Here is a 16,137-nt window from a genome sequence, read left to right as displayed (position 1 = left end):
GTTTAAAGGTCAAAACAGGTCAGAGAGAGTAGACCTAAAACCATCTTACAGATTTGAGCAATTACCTGAGGAAAAAACCCATTTCCTAATATACCTGACAGATGCTGAGGAAGTAGTAGGGAAATGTACCATCTTGTATGATAAAACACAATAAAAACGTATTCTGACAGGAGACCAATGACATTTAAATTGTAAAAAGCTGTTTTCGCCTTTCTCTCCAGACAACATTAATTAGAAAGAGATCCATACCTATGGCGGGTATTATCCAAATGAACTGGATAATCCGCAGACCACTTGAATTAATAAAAAAAAAAAACTTTTGATTGTTGAGGGCTCAAATTATTTCTCAAAAAACAGAAAACTTAAGTTTCTCAACTGAATATTATCACAACATTAAATGATGATTCCAGAATCACTAAAATTGGAAAGGGAAGCAAAAAGTGTACTGCATATTAATGGCCTTCCTATTGTATCTTCAGCTTCTGCTGAAATAAGTAATGGTTCAATAAGAGAGAAAGGGAATCTTTCGAAATCCCCAAGAGATCTGAGGAACCAGGAAAAATGTGATTTCCAGGTGGAATGAATAGAAAATTGACTAAGGTCTAGAAGACCCATGAGGGTGGAGGGATAGAGCTGTGGGGCGGATGGTGGGGAGGGGCCGTGGTCCAGCCTCCTCCTCTATTACTCCCTCCTCCACCCTCAAGAGCCCTTTGTGACCAGACCACAGCTCTATGATGTAGGCCTAGGACTTCAGTCCCCAAGTACACATCCTGTGCTCAGTTGCCTGAAGCCAGCAATGTGATTCAGATGATGGAGAATCCTCTCTTTTCTCTGAAAAGCACTTTTGATACTTGGCTGTACTCCAGTCGCACTTCCTGGGTGAGTGCCACCATCCTTGGCTTTCTGTGTGGACTGGGGCTCTATTTCCTGTTACTCTCCTACCTCCAGAATAATCTATCTTCACCACCTCCTAGGAAACATGGAAACATCACGAAGGTAAAGAACCCTTGGGCCAGACCCACAAGCACATGCTTCTCCCTTCTTTTCTATTATTATTTCCACTTTTCTGAATCAACTTCAGAGACTCCTGAAATGGGAAAGAATAGGACATCTACTCCTAAGAATAGGACGTCATCCCTCTAAGGGCAAGCCAGCCTGGGCAGGGGATAGAGTGAACACTAGGATTTGTATCCAAAGATCTCAGACCAGTTGTCCAGGTGTGGTAGAGGGCTCCAGGGCAAGTCTCACACACAGTGACCAGAGGTCGAGGACTGGATACTGAGTTCAATCTCAGCCAGAGGACAGGCCCATGAGCAGTGGATCACCAGCTGTGAACATGTGTCTCGGATGAGGGCTGATCTGCTGGCAGTGCTGAGGCCCTGAGAGCCTCAGAGCAGGGGTTGGAGTGGCCCTGGCCTCGGGAAGCAGAGACCCACCTGTTGGAGCTCAGATGAACCCGTAGTTCAGAGAATGTGTGTGTTTCTTGAGCAGAGGAACAGTGACAAAAGAAATCCAGGGTGAATCTCACATTGAAAATCCTTCTTTATGTTCTTCAGAGAAGGAAAACAGAAAATATTTTTATCCTCTTTAAAAATGAGTGAAAGGAAAGAAAAACCACAGAGCTCTGTTAGTTAAATGTAAAAAGTCATATTATGTATGGACACTGAGTGTCTGATGCTTGTCTAGAGAGGGGAGAGTGAGAATTGGGTCCCAGGTCCTCGTTTTTTCTGTCTCTCAGCATCAGACGGAGTGGAGGGGGAAACGCAAGGTTAAGATGAAAAACAGAGCTTCGAAAGGTAAGTTGTGCCATTCAGCCCTGTGTGCCCCGAGGGTTAGGCCCCATCTCTCCCAGCCCTGAGGGCCCACTCCACAGGCTCCGAGGAGGCCAGTGGCAGGGCCTGTGCCTCAAGAAGCAGAACCCTCAGGGAGCTTCCTGGGAAGGAGAGCAGAACCCAGATACTTCCCAGATTCCATGCGCACAATGAAGCAGTAAGGGGCCTGGAAAAGGGTGTGGCCCAGCAGGGGTGTGTGGGCTACAGTGGACCAATAGATTGCCTGGATTGGGAGGTGGGACCTCCAGGTCCGACCGTGGACAAGTTGTTTAACTTTGCTCAGATTCCTCTGTGATGTGACCCCTGCCCATTGTCCCCCACAGGGAGGATGTGAGCGCAGCAAGGGGTAATGGATATGGAAGTACTTTGTAAATGATAAACCCTTTCATGAGCTTCGCCATCACTGTCAGGGATCTTGTGGCCCTGGACGCTGGTGCTTGGGCTCCAATCTCCCAATGGTGTCCCCTTAAAGGGACACAGCACTCAGCCTCCTGTAAGACCCCCTAAGCCCTTGCCTTCACCACCATGACCCAGTCTGCTGTTTTCCAGTTTTCAGAGATTGCCTGGAAGAGCTGGAAGAGGTTCGGGCCCTGACTTCACTTCTACAAAGGTAAAGAATCTTCCCCTTCTCTCCTGGGTTCTTCTTCCACCCAAAGCCTATGGTGTGACACCTGGGCTGCAGGCAGCCTGGGGCTGAGCTGGGAGGGGGAGCGCTGAGGGTGGGGTATGGCCAAAGCCCTGGGGTGAGGGACAGCAGGAGCACTGTGAAGTCAGCATGGGGGCCGTGGAGGGCCGTGGGCCACAGGTGCCCACCCCTGCCTGGCCTGCCCAGCCCTCCTGGCCCTGGGGGCTCCTGGCTGCAGCTTGTGCCTCATGTCTCCTGAAGCCACGTGGGGAGGCTCCCTGACAAGGGCAGCTCTCATCAGCTCTCCTATCAAGACCCCCCTGGTGAGGTGTGCAGAGCAGCGTCTGTTGGAGCCCACCAGCCCTGCAGGGAACCTGCAGAAGAGGCTGTTCCTGCCACGTGCCCATCAGCTGCCCTGGCTCCTCTGACCCAGGGCTCTTTACCTGTGGCCTCCACCCTGTCAAAAGAACCTCAAGACCAATCCAACTTGAAGAAAATCACCCTTGGCACTGTTGCAAAGAGCTCACCTCCAGGTAACTCTTTTTTGGCATCTACCATCGCAGCCATCTTGAGTCTTGGCCTCGTATGCTATCCCATTTTGTTCCTGTCCTTCTGGTGGAAGACTACCAAGGCCTTGTTCTTCCCCACCTCATCACAGAGTGAGTCCCGGCAAGAACACCTGTCCCACCAGCCACCAGGGGCCCCGTTCCAGGAAGAGCCCACAGACAAGCAGGTAGAAACTGGTAGCCCCTCACCTGTCAACCCTGAAGTCCAGAAGCTGCTGGAGATTCTAATCACCAAGAAAGTAGAACTAAAGATTCATAAGGGGAAAGAAAAGGATGGGTCATTCTCGGAACAAATGAGCTCAGACTACCACCTGAACACTTTAGGGAATGCGTGGAAATCACTGGGTGCTGAGCAGGACAACACAACCCCTCAATCTTTCTGGAACAGGAAAGACAAAACAGAGCAGCTACCCGGTCCTCGGCAGCTCTTACACTCCGAGGTCTTGAGGGACCACTTGGAACTGACATACACCCAGCTCTACTGGGGTCACCCCTCTCTGCACAGCGAGTCCCTGGTGGCTACTAGGAGCTCTACTCAACAGCAGGCACCCTTTGTTTTATTCAGTGGAGTTTCTAATGGCTTTCCAGTTTCAATTCAACTTAGAATACCTTTAGGTCCTTCCCAGGTCGCAGTCTTGCCCTGCCCGGGGGTCCCACTCCAGCCTTTCACTCAAAACTTGCCTCCGTGCCAGTCCCCACTTCTGGCTCAGATCCAGGCCCAGCCCTACCTCCCATCTTCTCTCCCATTCAGACCACCTTATTCTCCACCCCAGATGAGTACCTGTGGACTAGATTGTCCTACATTTCAGAACAAGACACCATATTTTATCCCAACTGAAACTCAATGTCTGAAATGCCCCTTGTTGCAGAAGCAACTGAAAAGTGGGAAGCCTTCATCCTCTGTGGTCAAAAGATCTCAGAAAGGCTTTAGCCAACTCAGTCTCAACCTTCCCCAAGAGAGGGGGCGCTCTCAGGCCGAAAGGTCAGTTTCTATTCATCATGAGGACTTAATTGGCCCTGATCTCCAGAAGCAACATCTTCAAAAGAGGCTCATCAAAGATCAAACCAAGAGGGGCCTGTGCCTCAGTATCCACCTGTCTCTGTCTCTGGAATTGAGTTCCTCTCAGCGCAAATTTTTAAGGACTTATCAGGCACAGGGCAAGCAGGGACCCTGGCAGCCCTCTGCTTTTACAGGCAAAAGGAGACTGGACCCACAGAAGATAAGGTCCAGGCGCCCTAGGAGATCCCATAGGAAGGGTCAAATGCAATTTCAACCAGGGAAGGATTTCGGCAAGGGTCTAAGGCCATGTCTGAGGAGGATCTCAAAAGCTTCCTCCAGGGCCAGGCTCCCAGGGAAGTTTCTGCAAAGAAACTCTGAAAAGGAGTCAGAAAGATACCTGATGAGGCCCTTGATGAGTGACTCTGGAAACTGTTTACCCAGTAGCCCAGAGAAGAAACATCTAGAAAAAATCTTGAAAGCCCATTTGAGCACAAAGTTGATGCAGATTAATCAAGGTTTGATCCCTGTGATTGTGCGTCAATCCTGGCTTGCTGCCAACTGTGTTTTTTCTAAGCCCCACCCTCACGAGGAAATCAGAAATCTAGCACCCTTGAAGTCTTGGAAACCCTGTGTAAACTCCTCCCGTGTGCTTTCCTTCCTCAGTCCAAGCATTCGGCAGATGCTGGAAGCACATATTATAAGGTGGCGGGTAAGGCACAGGTGGGGCCTACCCGAACAGGCCTTTGAGCCCATAAATCTCAAGCCATGTGGGGCTCAACCCTTGTCCTCTCCAAGGCCCACCGTTTCCGCCTCTGCCACCTGGCAATCTGGGGCACACTCAAAAGCCAAATTTGCTAATAAGTTCTTGGGAAAACCTCAGCCCCATCAGGGAATGAAAGTGATAACAAAAGCAACAGTTCCCACCCTGGTGAGTCCCCTCCCTGTTCCCTCACCTGAGCATACAGAAATCCAGAGGGCCCTGGGAAAGACTTCACCTGGTGACAGGTATGGGCCCTCAGAGGCCCCTCTGACTGGACAGGAGGGCAGACTGCCTTATCAGGTGCCCACAGTCAACCTCATGGGCAGAAGCTGGGAGAATGGGACTGTCTTGGGGTTTCCAGCCGCTAGGAAAACCCTGTCACTACCAACAAAGTCAGTTGCCCAACATCCAAAGGAGCCATGCCTTAAAACACAGGTGGCTCAAGGCCGTGCCACTGGTGAGCTCCTTCAAGACTCTCACACTGATGTGCTCCTTCCTGCAGACATCTTGGCTTCTCATAGGTCTCTTTCCAGTTCCCAGAGGGAACATGCTAGTGAGGACGCGCCAGCTTTCCAGGTGGTGCCATATGACCTCAACGTGAGTGAACAGAGCAGCCAGGGGCAGCAGAAATTCAGAAAACCAAAACTTAAGGACTCATTTAAGAGCCAGAGTGAGATGTCTGTCCCAACTGAGGAGTGGAGGGGCTTTAAGAGGCTCCAACCTGGAAAGCATGAAGAAATGAGGAGCAGCCAGGGACAAGAGGAACCCAGGAAACCAAAAATTAGGGACCTGTGTAAGGGCCAGTTTGCCTCAGCTGATGAGGGGGTGGTCTGTGAGAGGCTCGAACTAGAAGAGGATGAAGAAATGAACAGCCAGAGCAAGATGTCTGCCCCAACTGAGGAGCGGAGGGACTTTAAGGGGCCCCAACCAAAAGAGTATGAAGAAATGAAGGGCCAGAGGGAGGTGCTCGCATCAGCTGAGGAGTGGAGGGGTTTCACGAAGCCCCAACCAGGACAGCATGAAGAAACAAGAAGCCAGAGCGAGACGCTTGCCCCAGCTGAGGAGTGCAGGAGCGTTAGGAGACTGCAACCAGGAGAACACGAAGAAACGAGAAGCAACCAGGGACAACAGGAAGCCAGGAAAGCAAAGGTTAGGGACCCGTGTAAGGGCCAGTTTGCCTCAAATGATGATGGGGAGGTCTGTGAGAGGCTCAAACCAGAAGAGGATGAAGAAATGAACAGCCAGAGCAAGATGTTTGCCCCAGCTGATGAGAGGGAGGACGATTGGAGGCCCAAACCGGGAGAGTATGAAGAAAGGTCTTCAGGACTAAAGGCTTCTCAAGCAAGTGGGATGAGCCACGCTTCTCAGGTCAGGGAAAGAGGAGAGTCCCTTGGGAGCAAATACCCCCAGCTCTCGCCAGAGAAGAGAGAGCTTTCACCAGAAAGCCAAAAATGGACAAGGCACTTTCTGCAGTGTCTTAGCCACAATAAAAAAGGCAAAGGAACAGAAGAATCCCTTCAAAAAGGCAAGCCTGTATCAGCCACTGCTCACCACCAGGAACCAATCAAAGGCAAATCTGTTGTAGAGAGCAGGGCTCAAAAAGGCAAGCCTGTATCAGCCACTGCTCACCACCAGGAACCAATCAAAGGCAAATCTGTTGTAGAGAGCAGGGCTATTGATCCTCGGGCGGTTGGAACAGCTGTTGGACAGGTCCTAGTAGACAAACTGGGGCTTCACCAAGGACTCTGTGCCTCAGAGTTAAATCAGCACCCAGAACAGCTCCAGGCCCCAGCAGAGGGGCATTCCCACTACCACAGGGTTCTCTCCTCTTCAGAACAGAGAAGAGTGTTGAAAGATACAGCCTACAGTCACCAAGCCACCCGCAAGGACCACAGCTACCTTAACAACAGCAGGCATACCAGAGGCAGGGGCGACAAGTTGGCCTTCCCACCTAGGGAACTGGAGTCCCCAGTCAGACCCTGCCAGCATAGACCAAGGGTGGCAGGTGACTCAGGCCACCTGCGCCATCATCCAACATGTCCTCAAAAATGTGTTCCCTCTGGTCAACCAGAGCGTGCTTCTCATGCCTCTCCTGGTAGGAAAGCAGTGCAAGGAAAAGCGCAGTTCACGCAAAGAAAACCTGTTTCTTCTCACGTTAACACATTGTCTATGTGTTAATGGCTTCTTCCTACCACAATTTTTGTTTCCCAAAATAAATGTTTCTTCTCATGAGAGGTGGTGGCCTCTGTCTGTGCCCTGCTGGGGGGAAGGAAGGGATCAGGGTCCACTCTTCCCAGGTGCCTGCTTTGGCTTCCAGATGGGATGGGGCCATGGAGGGAGGTTGATCCCAGCGTGGAATACCCATCCTCACCTCAATTCCCTCACTGCATTTAAGTTTCCATAATAGCAGCATTACAGAAACAAGCAACAGCATTCAGGACGTGTCAAGGTGAACTAAACCTAAAGACCTCCCCCTTCTCAGGAACCAGCTCAGTCCTCTCCTGCTCTCTCTCTACCTTGAACTTGTGGGACTGTAGGGGAGGGGTCTGCAGAGGCTGAAATTCCCCTCAGGCTCCAGAAAGTGTCAGAGACAAGTTCACATGTCAGAATAAGGAGAGGAGTTTGGGGGCAGTGCTAGCCCAGAGTCCAGACGTGGCAGAAACCTTGCCCCCATGTCTTGGTGGGGATAGATGATGCCTGCCCTGGAAGCTCCTTCTCTCCCCGATGGAGCTGGGATTGAGGTGGGCCGGGAGCGTCACCCGTCCTCTGTCCTTCTCACACCCTGGAGCAGCGGTGAGGAGGAGGACCGCGCACTCCCAGGTCTGAGGGTGTGAGGTGATGAGCATGGAGGCCGCCGAGGGCCGTCCACCCCTGCCCCGGAGGAGAGGACAGCCCTACTCACAGTGCTCACCGCCCCCTGGGGAACGAGCAGGGGTGTGACTGTGTGTGCAGTCACCTCACTGTCTGTCATGTGCCCCTAGGGTGGGATGCAGGGGAAGGAGGCAAGTGGCAGAGGCGCCCATAAATGGCGCAGTGACCAAGGAGCCCCTGGCGTCCCACCACCGTGTACAGGCCCAGAGAAAAGAAGTCAGGGGCCAGTGGCTTATGGTGGCCCCAGCCCAGACTCTCCCCCTACGCCAGCTCCCAGAGCCCAGACAGAGGGAAGGCCCCTGGAGCTCCTCCACAGAGGGCCAGGCTCCCAGAGGCCGTGGAGCCCCCAAGCAGGGAAGGTTCACTTCCCCACAATGTATTTAATCAACTTTCACAGGACTGGGAGCTCACGACAGACTCGCGGTCTGTGACCTTTACCTACACGCGTGGCCCAAGGAGGCCCCCAGGGGACAAGTGGGACTTAACAGGCTCAGGGACTGTGCTGGGGTCATAGCAAGTCTTACCTGCTGTCAGCCTTGCTCACCCCAGAGCCTGGAGGGGGAAGAGGCCAGCAGACAGGATGTGTCACCCGGCGGGCGGGAAGTGACCTGCGGAGAACGAGGGTGCCGTCAGCTCTCCTCCCCGGCCCGTCCACACGGGAAACCAGGGAGACAGGAGCAATTCTACAGAGCAATCTGGGGCTCTGTGTCACAGTCACTCCCGTGCTGCAGAGTCCTGCTCCAGGAGGGTCCCCTGATCCAGGTGACAGCTTGAATGGCCCTGCCCTACGCCTGTCAGGACCCCAACATGCGGGACCAGGACCTGCTGAGGGGGAGCGGCCACAGGCCTGCTTGTGCTGTGGTTTCTCCCTGGAGCCAGGTCTCACCTCTGGGCCCCCTCCTCCGGGGCAGACACAGCACTGGGGGCACAGCCAGGGGCCCTGGGAGGGGCTGGGACCCAGAGCACAGAACAACTTCCAGAGCTCAGGAGAGGCTGGCACAGAGCGGGGCCCCTGAGCCTGACTGCTGCCGGGTCCTCTCAGGGGCACCAAGAGGTGAGTGCTGGGTTTGAGGGTGCCGGACGCCCAAGGCACCTGTCGGGAGAAGTGACACAGAGGGACACTGACAGAACAGCAAGAAACAAGAAGCTGCAAGTCCCTTTGCCCTTCTCCTTCTGTGAGGTGCAGAAAGGCCAGCAATGGAGGGCCCCCCACTAAGAGTCCCCACAGGGGGACCCACACTGACCCCACACGGGGACCCACACTGATACCACACGGGGACCCACACTCACCCCACACGGGGACCCACACTCACCCCACACGGGGACCCACACTGATTCCACACGGGGACCCGCACTCACCCCACACGGGGACCCACACTGATTCCACACGGGGACCCACACTCACCCCACATGGGGACCCACACTGATTCCACACGGGGACCCACACTGATTCCACACGGGGACCCACACTCACCCCACACGGGGACCCACACTGATTCCACACGGGGAGCCGCACTCACCCCACACGGGGACCCACACTGACCCCACACGGGGACCCACACTCACCCCACACGGGGACCCACACTCACCCCACACGGGGACCCACACTGATTCCACACGGGGACCCACACTCACCCCACATGGGGACCCACACTGATTCCACACGGGGACCCACACTGATTCCACACGGGGACCCACACTCACCCCACACAGGGACCTCTCAGAGATAATACATAGACTTCACAGAGCCCTCTCACAGGAGCCTGCCGCGGAGCCCTCTCACAGGAGCCTGCCGCGGCGCCCTCTCACAGGAGCCTTATATACAGAGCCCTCTCACAGGAGCCTTCCGCGGCGCCCTCTCACAGGAGCCTTATACACAGAGCCCTCTCACAGGAGCCTTCCGCGGAGCCCTCTCACAAGAGCCTGCCGCGGCGCCCTCTCACAGGAGCCTTATATACAGAGCCCTCTCACAGGAGCCTTCCGCGGAGCCCTCTCACAGGAGCCTTCCGCGGAGCCCTCTCACAGGAGCCTTCGCGGAGCCCTCCCTCTCACAGGAGCCTGCCGCGGAGCCCTCTCACAGGAGCCTGCCGCGGAGCCCTCTCACAGGAGCCTGCCGCGGAGCCCTCGCTGAGAAATCTCAAGGGACCTGCACGCAATTCCATGCAGTCCACACACAGGCGCCCAGCGCCCCGGCGAGACCACAGAGACCCTTCAAACAGCGGCCTGACACCCACTCAAATGAGCCTGAGCCACCAGCCGGCTCTGAGTGGATCCCAAGCCATGTAGCAAACTGAAGGTGCAGGAGATCGGTACCAGTGCCCCCAGAGAAAATTCTTGTGTAGTTTTTAATTACTTCTGAAAAAGAATTACAGATTCCCCGTGAAAACCCGCAAAATCGTTTCCTTCACAGGTTTTAGTTAGCTTGAGCTCTGACTCACAGTTGAAAGAATGACAGACTTTGAAAAGAAGCAAAACTCTGCCAGCATCTAATGAGGGAAAAATCTTTGTCCAATTTTAAATATCGTTCAGTCAAATGGCATCAGGGGGTCACATGCTTTGTTTTGCTGGGGACAAGTTCCTGCACTCAAAGTGACTTCTCTCCTTTGGAAACATGATGTAGAGAGGCCTACAGCAAGTGGGATCCATGGTGAAATGAACCAGCAAAGAGGCATCTAACCCCTACTTCCTAGCTGTGCAAATGGCGTGGGATTTCGCACAGAATAGCTTGTGCCAGGTTTGTGAGGTTTGCTTTATTTTTCAATGAAGTGAGCCACCTTATCAGACACACGAAGCTTATTCACAAATGTGACAGATGTTTGGCAATATCTCTATTACATTATCTGGCATATTTGTACTTAACTGCCTAATATTAAATGATATTGTTTATTTTACTCCTTTTAAAATACAGTAGTACAGTCAAGATGGTTGTATGGGATGCATGTCTCTAGAACGTGAAAAAATCCTAATGTTCACCTGTGATAACTTAAACTTCTGAACCATTTAGAAGAATTCATAGTTTATATAATTATAAGAAACGTGCATTTTCCAAGACTCAGGAAATTTATATTTTATTTATTTATTATAGGGCTACAAAAAGGATACATTGCTTAAAAGAATTTTGAAATCTTAGAAAATATGTCACTTAATTGGTGCTTGAAATATATATTACCTCATATCGCTTGGGAATTGGCATTTTAACATCTGTTAAAGAAAGTATATCTTTAATCAGCATTTCTATTATAATAATAATAGAGGTCTCACTGTCTGCCTAATACTTTCCAAATTTTGCACTCAGTTGAGACTACATATTTCTCATTGGTCATAAATTCTGTTGCCCTTTACATGGTAAAAACTGGATAATGTACAGATGTCAAGTATTATGTCTGGTTAAGTCTCTCAGGTCACTCTGTGGGGTAACAGTGTCATGGTCCTTTCTCTCAAAAGAGAGGAGTGAGCTGATGTGAGGGCCCTGTGTATTTTCTTTAATTAAGAAAAACAAATATTCAGGCTGTAAAATGTTTTACAAAATCATAGCTATTAATTTTTTGAAATGTGCTCCCTTTGTGACATTTTCTTATGTTACTGAATCACAGAACTCTGGAAAGTAGCCACAGATGTCCTCTAATAGCCAATCAATAGTATTTACTAACTAGACTAGCTCGTCGTTTTCCTATAGATACCCACAACTACAACATCTCACATTCATGAAAATGACACTCTCTTCTTGGAAGTTTAAGCTAATATTTCTAAACCATGTGTTTGAGATAAAACTAAATTCTAGTAAGAGGTATTATAAAATAATGTAATTCCCAACAAAATATATGAGGATTTAGGAAATACTGGCATGTTTCAGAGGAAAACACAGTTGCCTCATCTCATCCTGATAACAAGAAATTTGAGTGACACAGCTCTTTGGTCTAAGCATTTGTGTGTGTGTGTGTGCTTTAGCTGGTCCTCTGGATGGGATGCATTAACATTCTTTTTTTAAGATCTGTGGGCTAGAATATTTTTACATAAGTGATGCATAGGATATGCGGTTTATAAATTAGGCTCTATGACCATTCTCATCCGTCATGGAATGGAACATGAGGGTAAACAGAACAACCGGCACAAACAGTTTCTGGAAAAACCATTACATTTCCTTGAACTTTCCCAGTAGAAGGAAAAAGGGGGGGACTTCAGGTAGGCAGCTGAGATACATTTGCCCCACAAATAAGTACATACATTTTAGTCTATTAAAACTGGAAGGACTCCCCCAAAGCTATCTGATGAAAGGATTTGCAAAGAGTAGATCAAGAAGGACAGGCAGGTCTAGGGTCTGCTGGCCACGGCCAGGATACCACCTAAAAGATTTGTCCATAGTTGAAGGAGGAACTACAACTTGGCCAAAGTGATGGGTGCTGCTCCTTCCCTCTATTTACTCCTAGATGACCCTGCCTTTCACCACCCTACACCCTATAGCCCTCCTTCATTGTCTGTCTGGGGACTCACTGCGGACTTTAGATGAAGGAGATTAGGTGAGGAAGAAGAAGAGGAGAAGGAGGAGAGCAGGAGTGGGGAGGGAACAGGAGAAGGAGGATGATGAAGGAAAGTCATTACCAAAAAATGACTGTGGCCTCTTCTGTAGTCTGGTCACCTAATGAACAAATGGGGACCCTGAGACAGAGAGGGATTCCCCAAACCATACAGATATTCGCTTTCCACAACTGACTCAGACCAAATGCTTCCTCTGCTACATCATATAACCTGTGTGAAAGAATCCTTTTCATAGATCATCCAGATGATAAACCTAGTGTAAATTATTTCCACCACCACGAGGTTATGGCACGTATTACTGTTTTAGCAAAAAAAAAAAAAAAAAAAAAAAATTCATTTTGCCACTTAAAGTATTTAAGAGTATACTACCCTTCTTTGATAACAGTCTGTTATTTTTCATCATAACATGGCTTAAAAGGAAAAGAAAAACAAGAGAAAGAAACTTCCAGGAAAAACAATGCAATGTAGTGTGATCCACATCCACTTCTCTGGATAGAACTCCATCATGAAAAACATTAACTCTCTGAATCTTGAATCCACCTGCAATTCAAGGTCATCCATGCAGATTTTGAGAGTTGAAGGCAAAAGTACACAAAATCCAGTTCCTGGAAATACCATCCCTGCTTTGCCCCCATGTCCCCACACACCCCCTCACCTGAGCAGCATGGAGTTTCACTAAGAGACTTCTTGATGGGGAAGCCCGCCAGTCAGAGTGGACAAGACAGTATGCTAGGAGGCAGGAAGAAAATGTTAGAACTTCCATTTGCATCCCTCCTCATCTCATTCTTTTAAAATTCCTATATCTGTATAATCTTTGTCTTGCATATAAATTACGGAACCATAGAACATGCATTTAATTTGCAAATGCATAAATATACACACTGGATCTTCATGCTCAGAAAACTTTTTACTGAGTAGGAGAAGGATAGAAATGTTGGAGAACACTGACATGAACCAGATTCCTGGCCTTTTCTAAGGAATCAAACCAGAATCCAAAACAGCCATGGGCTCTGGCCTCTGTCAGGCAAAGCACATGTGTGTGGCCTGTCCAGGGAGAAGGAGAACCATGAATAAACTCTAGAATATCTGTTTCACCAAACTCTGAAACTCAGAGGGACCCCGTCAGCCCTGAGTTTCACCTTGTAGGCAGAGGGCAGATAACACAGGTAAGTGAACCATTCTCCCCCCACTTGCCTGCAAACACCATGCAGCTGTGGATTGGTAGGGACCCCAAGTCTGTAGTAAGAGCACAGATCCAGTTAGAATACAGTGCAGGAACTTCCGGACCTTCCAGCAGCATCAGAGCTGCAGGGGGAATGTGTGAGGGTGTAGAAGCAAGGGGGACCTCAGGCAGCATCTAGCAGAGATTGGTGAACAGCAGCACACACCATACCCAGGAGAATGGCTTTTAGTTAAGAATGCAGTGGTTTGCATTTACATTAGATTGTTGAAAGCGTCCTGTTGCTTTCGAGGCAAAATTCTGAAGGCAGTAGTTTTATTTACTAATTTAAAAAACAGGTTTTACATATAGAAAATCCACTGGAAGGTGTTTTGGATCAGGTAAACAGTTCTGAAGAAAGAAAAGAAAAATGGACTCATGAAGTCAAATTTATGGATATAGTGACTTGACTAGTAAGCAGGAGAGTAAAAATATTAGACAAAATTAAACATCAGATCAATATACCTAGGGTGCACAACCACTGATCACACTCACAAGCTGGCATATTGAGAAAGGGTCTCAGCTATTAGGCCAAGCAACTGCTGTGATCCAGCTTAAGCACAGGCAGATCGGATACACTTTCTCCCAATTCAGGGGTTTTAAGCTAAGATGAGGGGAGTTTAGTCAATAATGAAGTTTTAGTGAAAGCAGCATCTGTAGTTGTCAGCACTTGCCATTGGAAGATAATGTGTGAACAGCAAGTTGAGAAAGAGAAGTATTTCAGTTTTGATGCCAAAACCAATCACTTGAACACATTACTAGACGTAGAAAATGGACTTAAGAGTCTATACTGGTTGATCCACTGCACACTGCCTACATTACCCAGTAATCTTCAGTAGTTGTCAATATTTCACACACTCTGATCTCTAACACAGCGGGAAGGTCAGATATACTTGTCAAGGTCAAGCTGGATGTCAGTGAAGGACTCAGTGAAAGTGTGAAAATCTTGCAACTTGCTCTCAGATAGATGACCATCAAATGAAACATTTCATGATATGATATATAATAAATGATATATAATATGACATGACATGATTAATGTATCAATACACAAAGGAATGGTAAAAAATACTGATTGATATGATATGACATATAATACAAAATATATGATATGATATGACATGATTGATTTATCAATACAAAAAGGAATGGTAAAAAAAATACTATACATTACAAACTTGAAAAAAGTGTTGCCTGATAATCTCTGGAGACATACTCTATTTTTAATTTCATCCCACATGGCTTCATGGGCTATCATGTCTACACTCTTTTTATTAGGGTAACATTTTTGCTTTTACTCAGTATATGGATAATTTAGCAGTGGTTAAATTCTTTTTTATTAAAACACTTTGTATTCAAATTATGAGCAGACTTTATATACAGTTTATTTGTGCGTGTGGATGTCTTCTTTGTTTTATGTCATCCCACTCTGATATCATTTCACCAGTTTCCTACTGAATAGAGTTGGGGAGGTGTACTGATAAGAGATTTAAATCCTAAGCAAAGGGAATCAACGTGCCCAGGCTGAGAAAGTATTTAAGGGAAGATGGATGAACTGAAATCTTACTAGTGGTGTTCACATTTATGAATTTTTACTATATCAAAATATAACAAGTATAAAATATGGGAGTAGGGGAGCTAAGCAAATCTTAGAAAATAAATTCAAGCTACCAATGCACTTACTCTGTTAATCTGTTTGTCCTTCATACAAACAGATGTATGGGTTTGGCTAGAAGACCTGTACTTTTCCATTGATTTCTAAAATTCTAGAATGATGCCTTCCAATTGAAGCTAAATGCTTCCCCCATGCTTCATTTGTCTTGTGAGAGAAAAAAAAAAAAAAAGCAAAAACAACAACAGCCCTGATGATATCCAGAGGTAAGCCTGGACATAAATACCAAAAGGTATCACAGAATACCAATGCCAAGCAAGATTACTCTGAGATAATGATGAAGTGAGATAAAGTGAAGGCAATTCACAACTGTTTTCTAAGTACAGAAAAAGAAGTCACTGTGCCATCCCCCCAAAATACCAAACACTCCATTCTCTTGGTTAAAATGAGTGACATCTACTTTGTTTCCAGTAATGGCTTTATTTTGACTATAGTCTTCCCTCTTGTAGCTAAAATTTATTGAGATGAATTATAGAATTGCCTTGGCTTTCAGCATCCAATTTAAAGTGGCCCATCACTTTTAGACCCTCTCCCAAGTCACCCAACTAAAGCCCAAATCTTGTAGTAGCTCTTTTCTAACACCCTCTTACTGAGACACCCCAGGATTCCCCATGGTGTGTGTCTTCCCTCACTGCCATGAGTAATAAATCCAACTTGTTCTAGACTAAACTGGTTCCCAGGTGTGTTCCTGGTTGTTTTGGCTGGAGAACATAGACGTTGGAATGATCTCATCCTAACCAGCTAACTCTGGCACCCCGTGGAGAACACCCCCATTCTTCAGCCCTTTCACTAAACACTGCTTACTCCAGAAAGCCTTCTCTACTGCCCCAATGAGGACTGGTCCCCTGTGCTGTGTTGCCTAGACCACTTTGCACTTCTCCCCTGTGACAACCACTGCATATCTTTTTTTTTTTTTAACATCTTTATTGGAGTATAATTGCTTTACAATGGTGTGTTAGTTTCTGCTTTATAACAAAGTGTATTAGTTATACATACACATATGTTCCCATATCTCTTCCCTCTTGTGTCTCCCTCCCTCCCACCCTCCCTATCCCA

At 48.3% G+C, this 16,137-nt stretch overlaps 2 protein-coding genes across 2 annotated transcripts in view; one reads left to right on the top strand and one right to left on the bottom strand.

Annotated features, from left to right (window-relative positions):
- LOC309633727 (uncharacterized protein) overlaps positions 1-16,137 on the bottom strand; it is a 1,009,062-nt gene that overhangs the window by 453,603 nt on the left and 539,322 nt on the right. The window contains exon 12 of the mRNA XM_082402982.1: positions 12,846-12,919. Coding sequence (XP_082259108.1) covers positions 12,846-12,919 — 74 coding nt within the window. The remainder of the gene's footprint in view (positions 1-12,845; positions 12,920-16,137) is intronic.
- LOC309633772 (spermatogenesis-associated protein 31A6-like) lies at positions 811-6,961 on the top strand (the record flags this gene model as incomplete). Its single annotated transcript, XM_082403031.1, has 5 exons — positions 811-996; positions 1,739-1,796; positions 2,382-2,442; positions 2,719-6,151; positions 6,419-6,961. The coding sequence occupies 5 exons, from the start codon at positions 811-813 to the stop codon at positions 6,959-6,961; spliced, it is 4,281 nt and encodes a 1,426-aa protein (XP_082259157.1).

This window comes from Balaenoptera borealis, assembly GCF_965194805.1.
Source record: "Balaenoptera borealis genome assembly, chromosome: 8".
NCBI lineage: Eukaryota > Metazoa > Chordata > Mammalia > Artiodactyla > Balaenopteridae > Balaenoptera > Balaenoptera borealis.
Note: the sequence above shows the minus strand (reverse complement) of the source record. Positions and strands in the feature narration are given on the sequence as shown.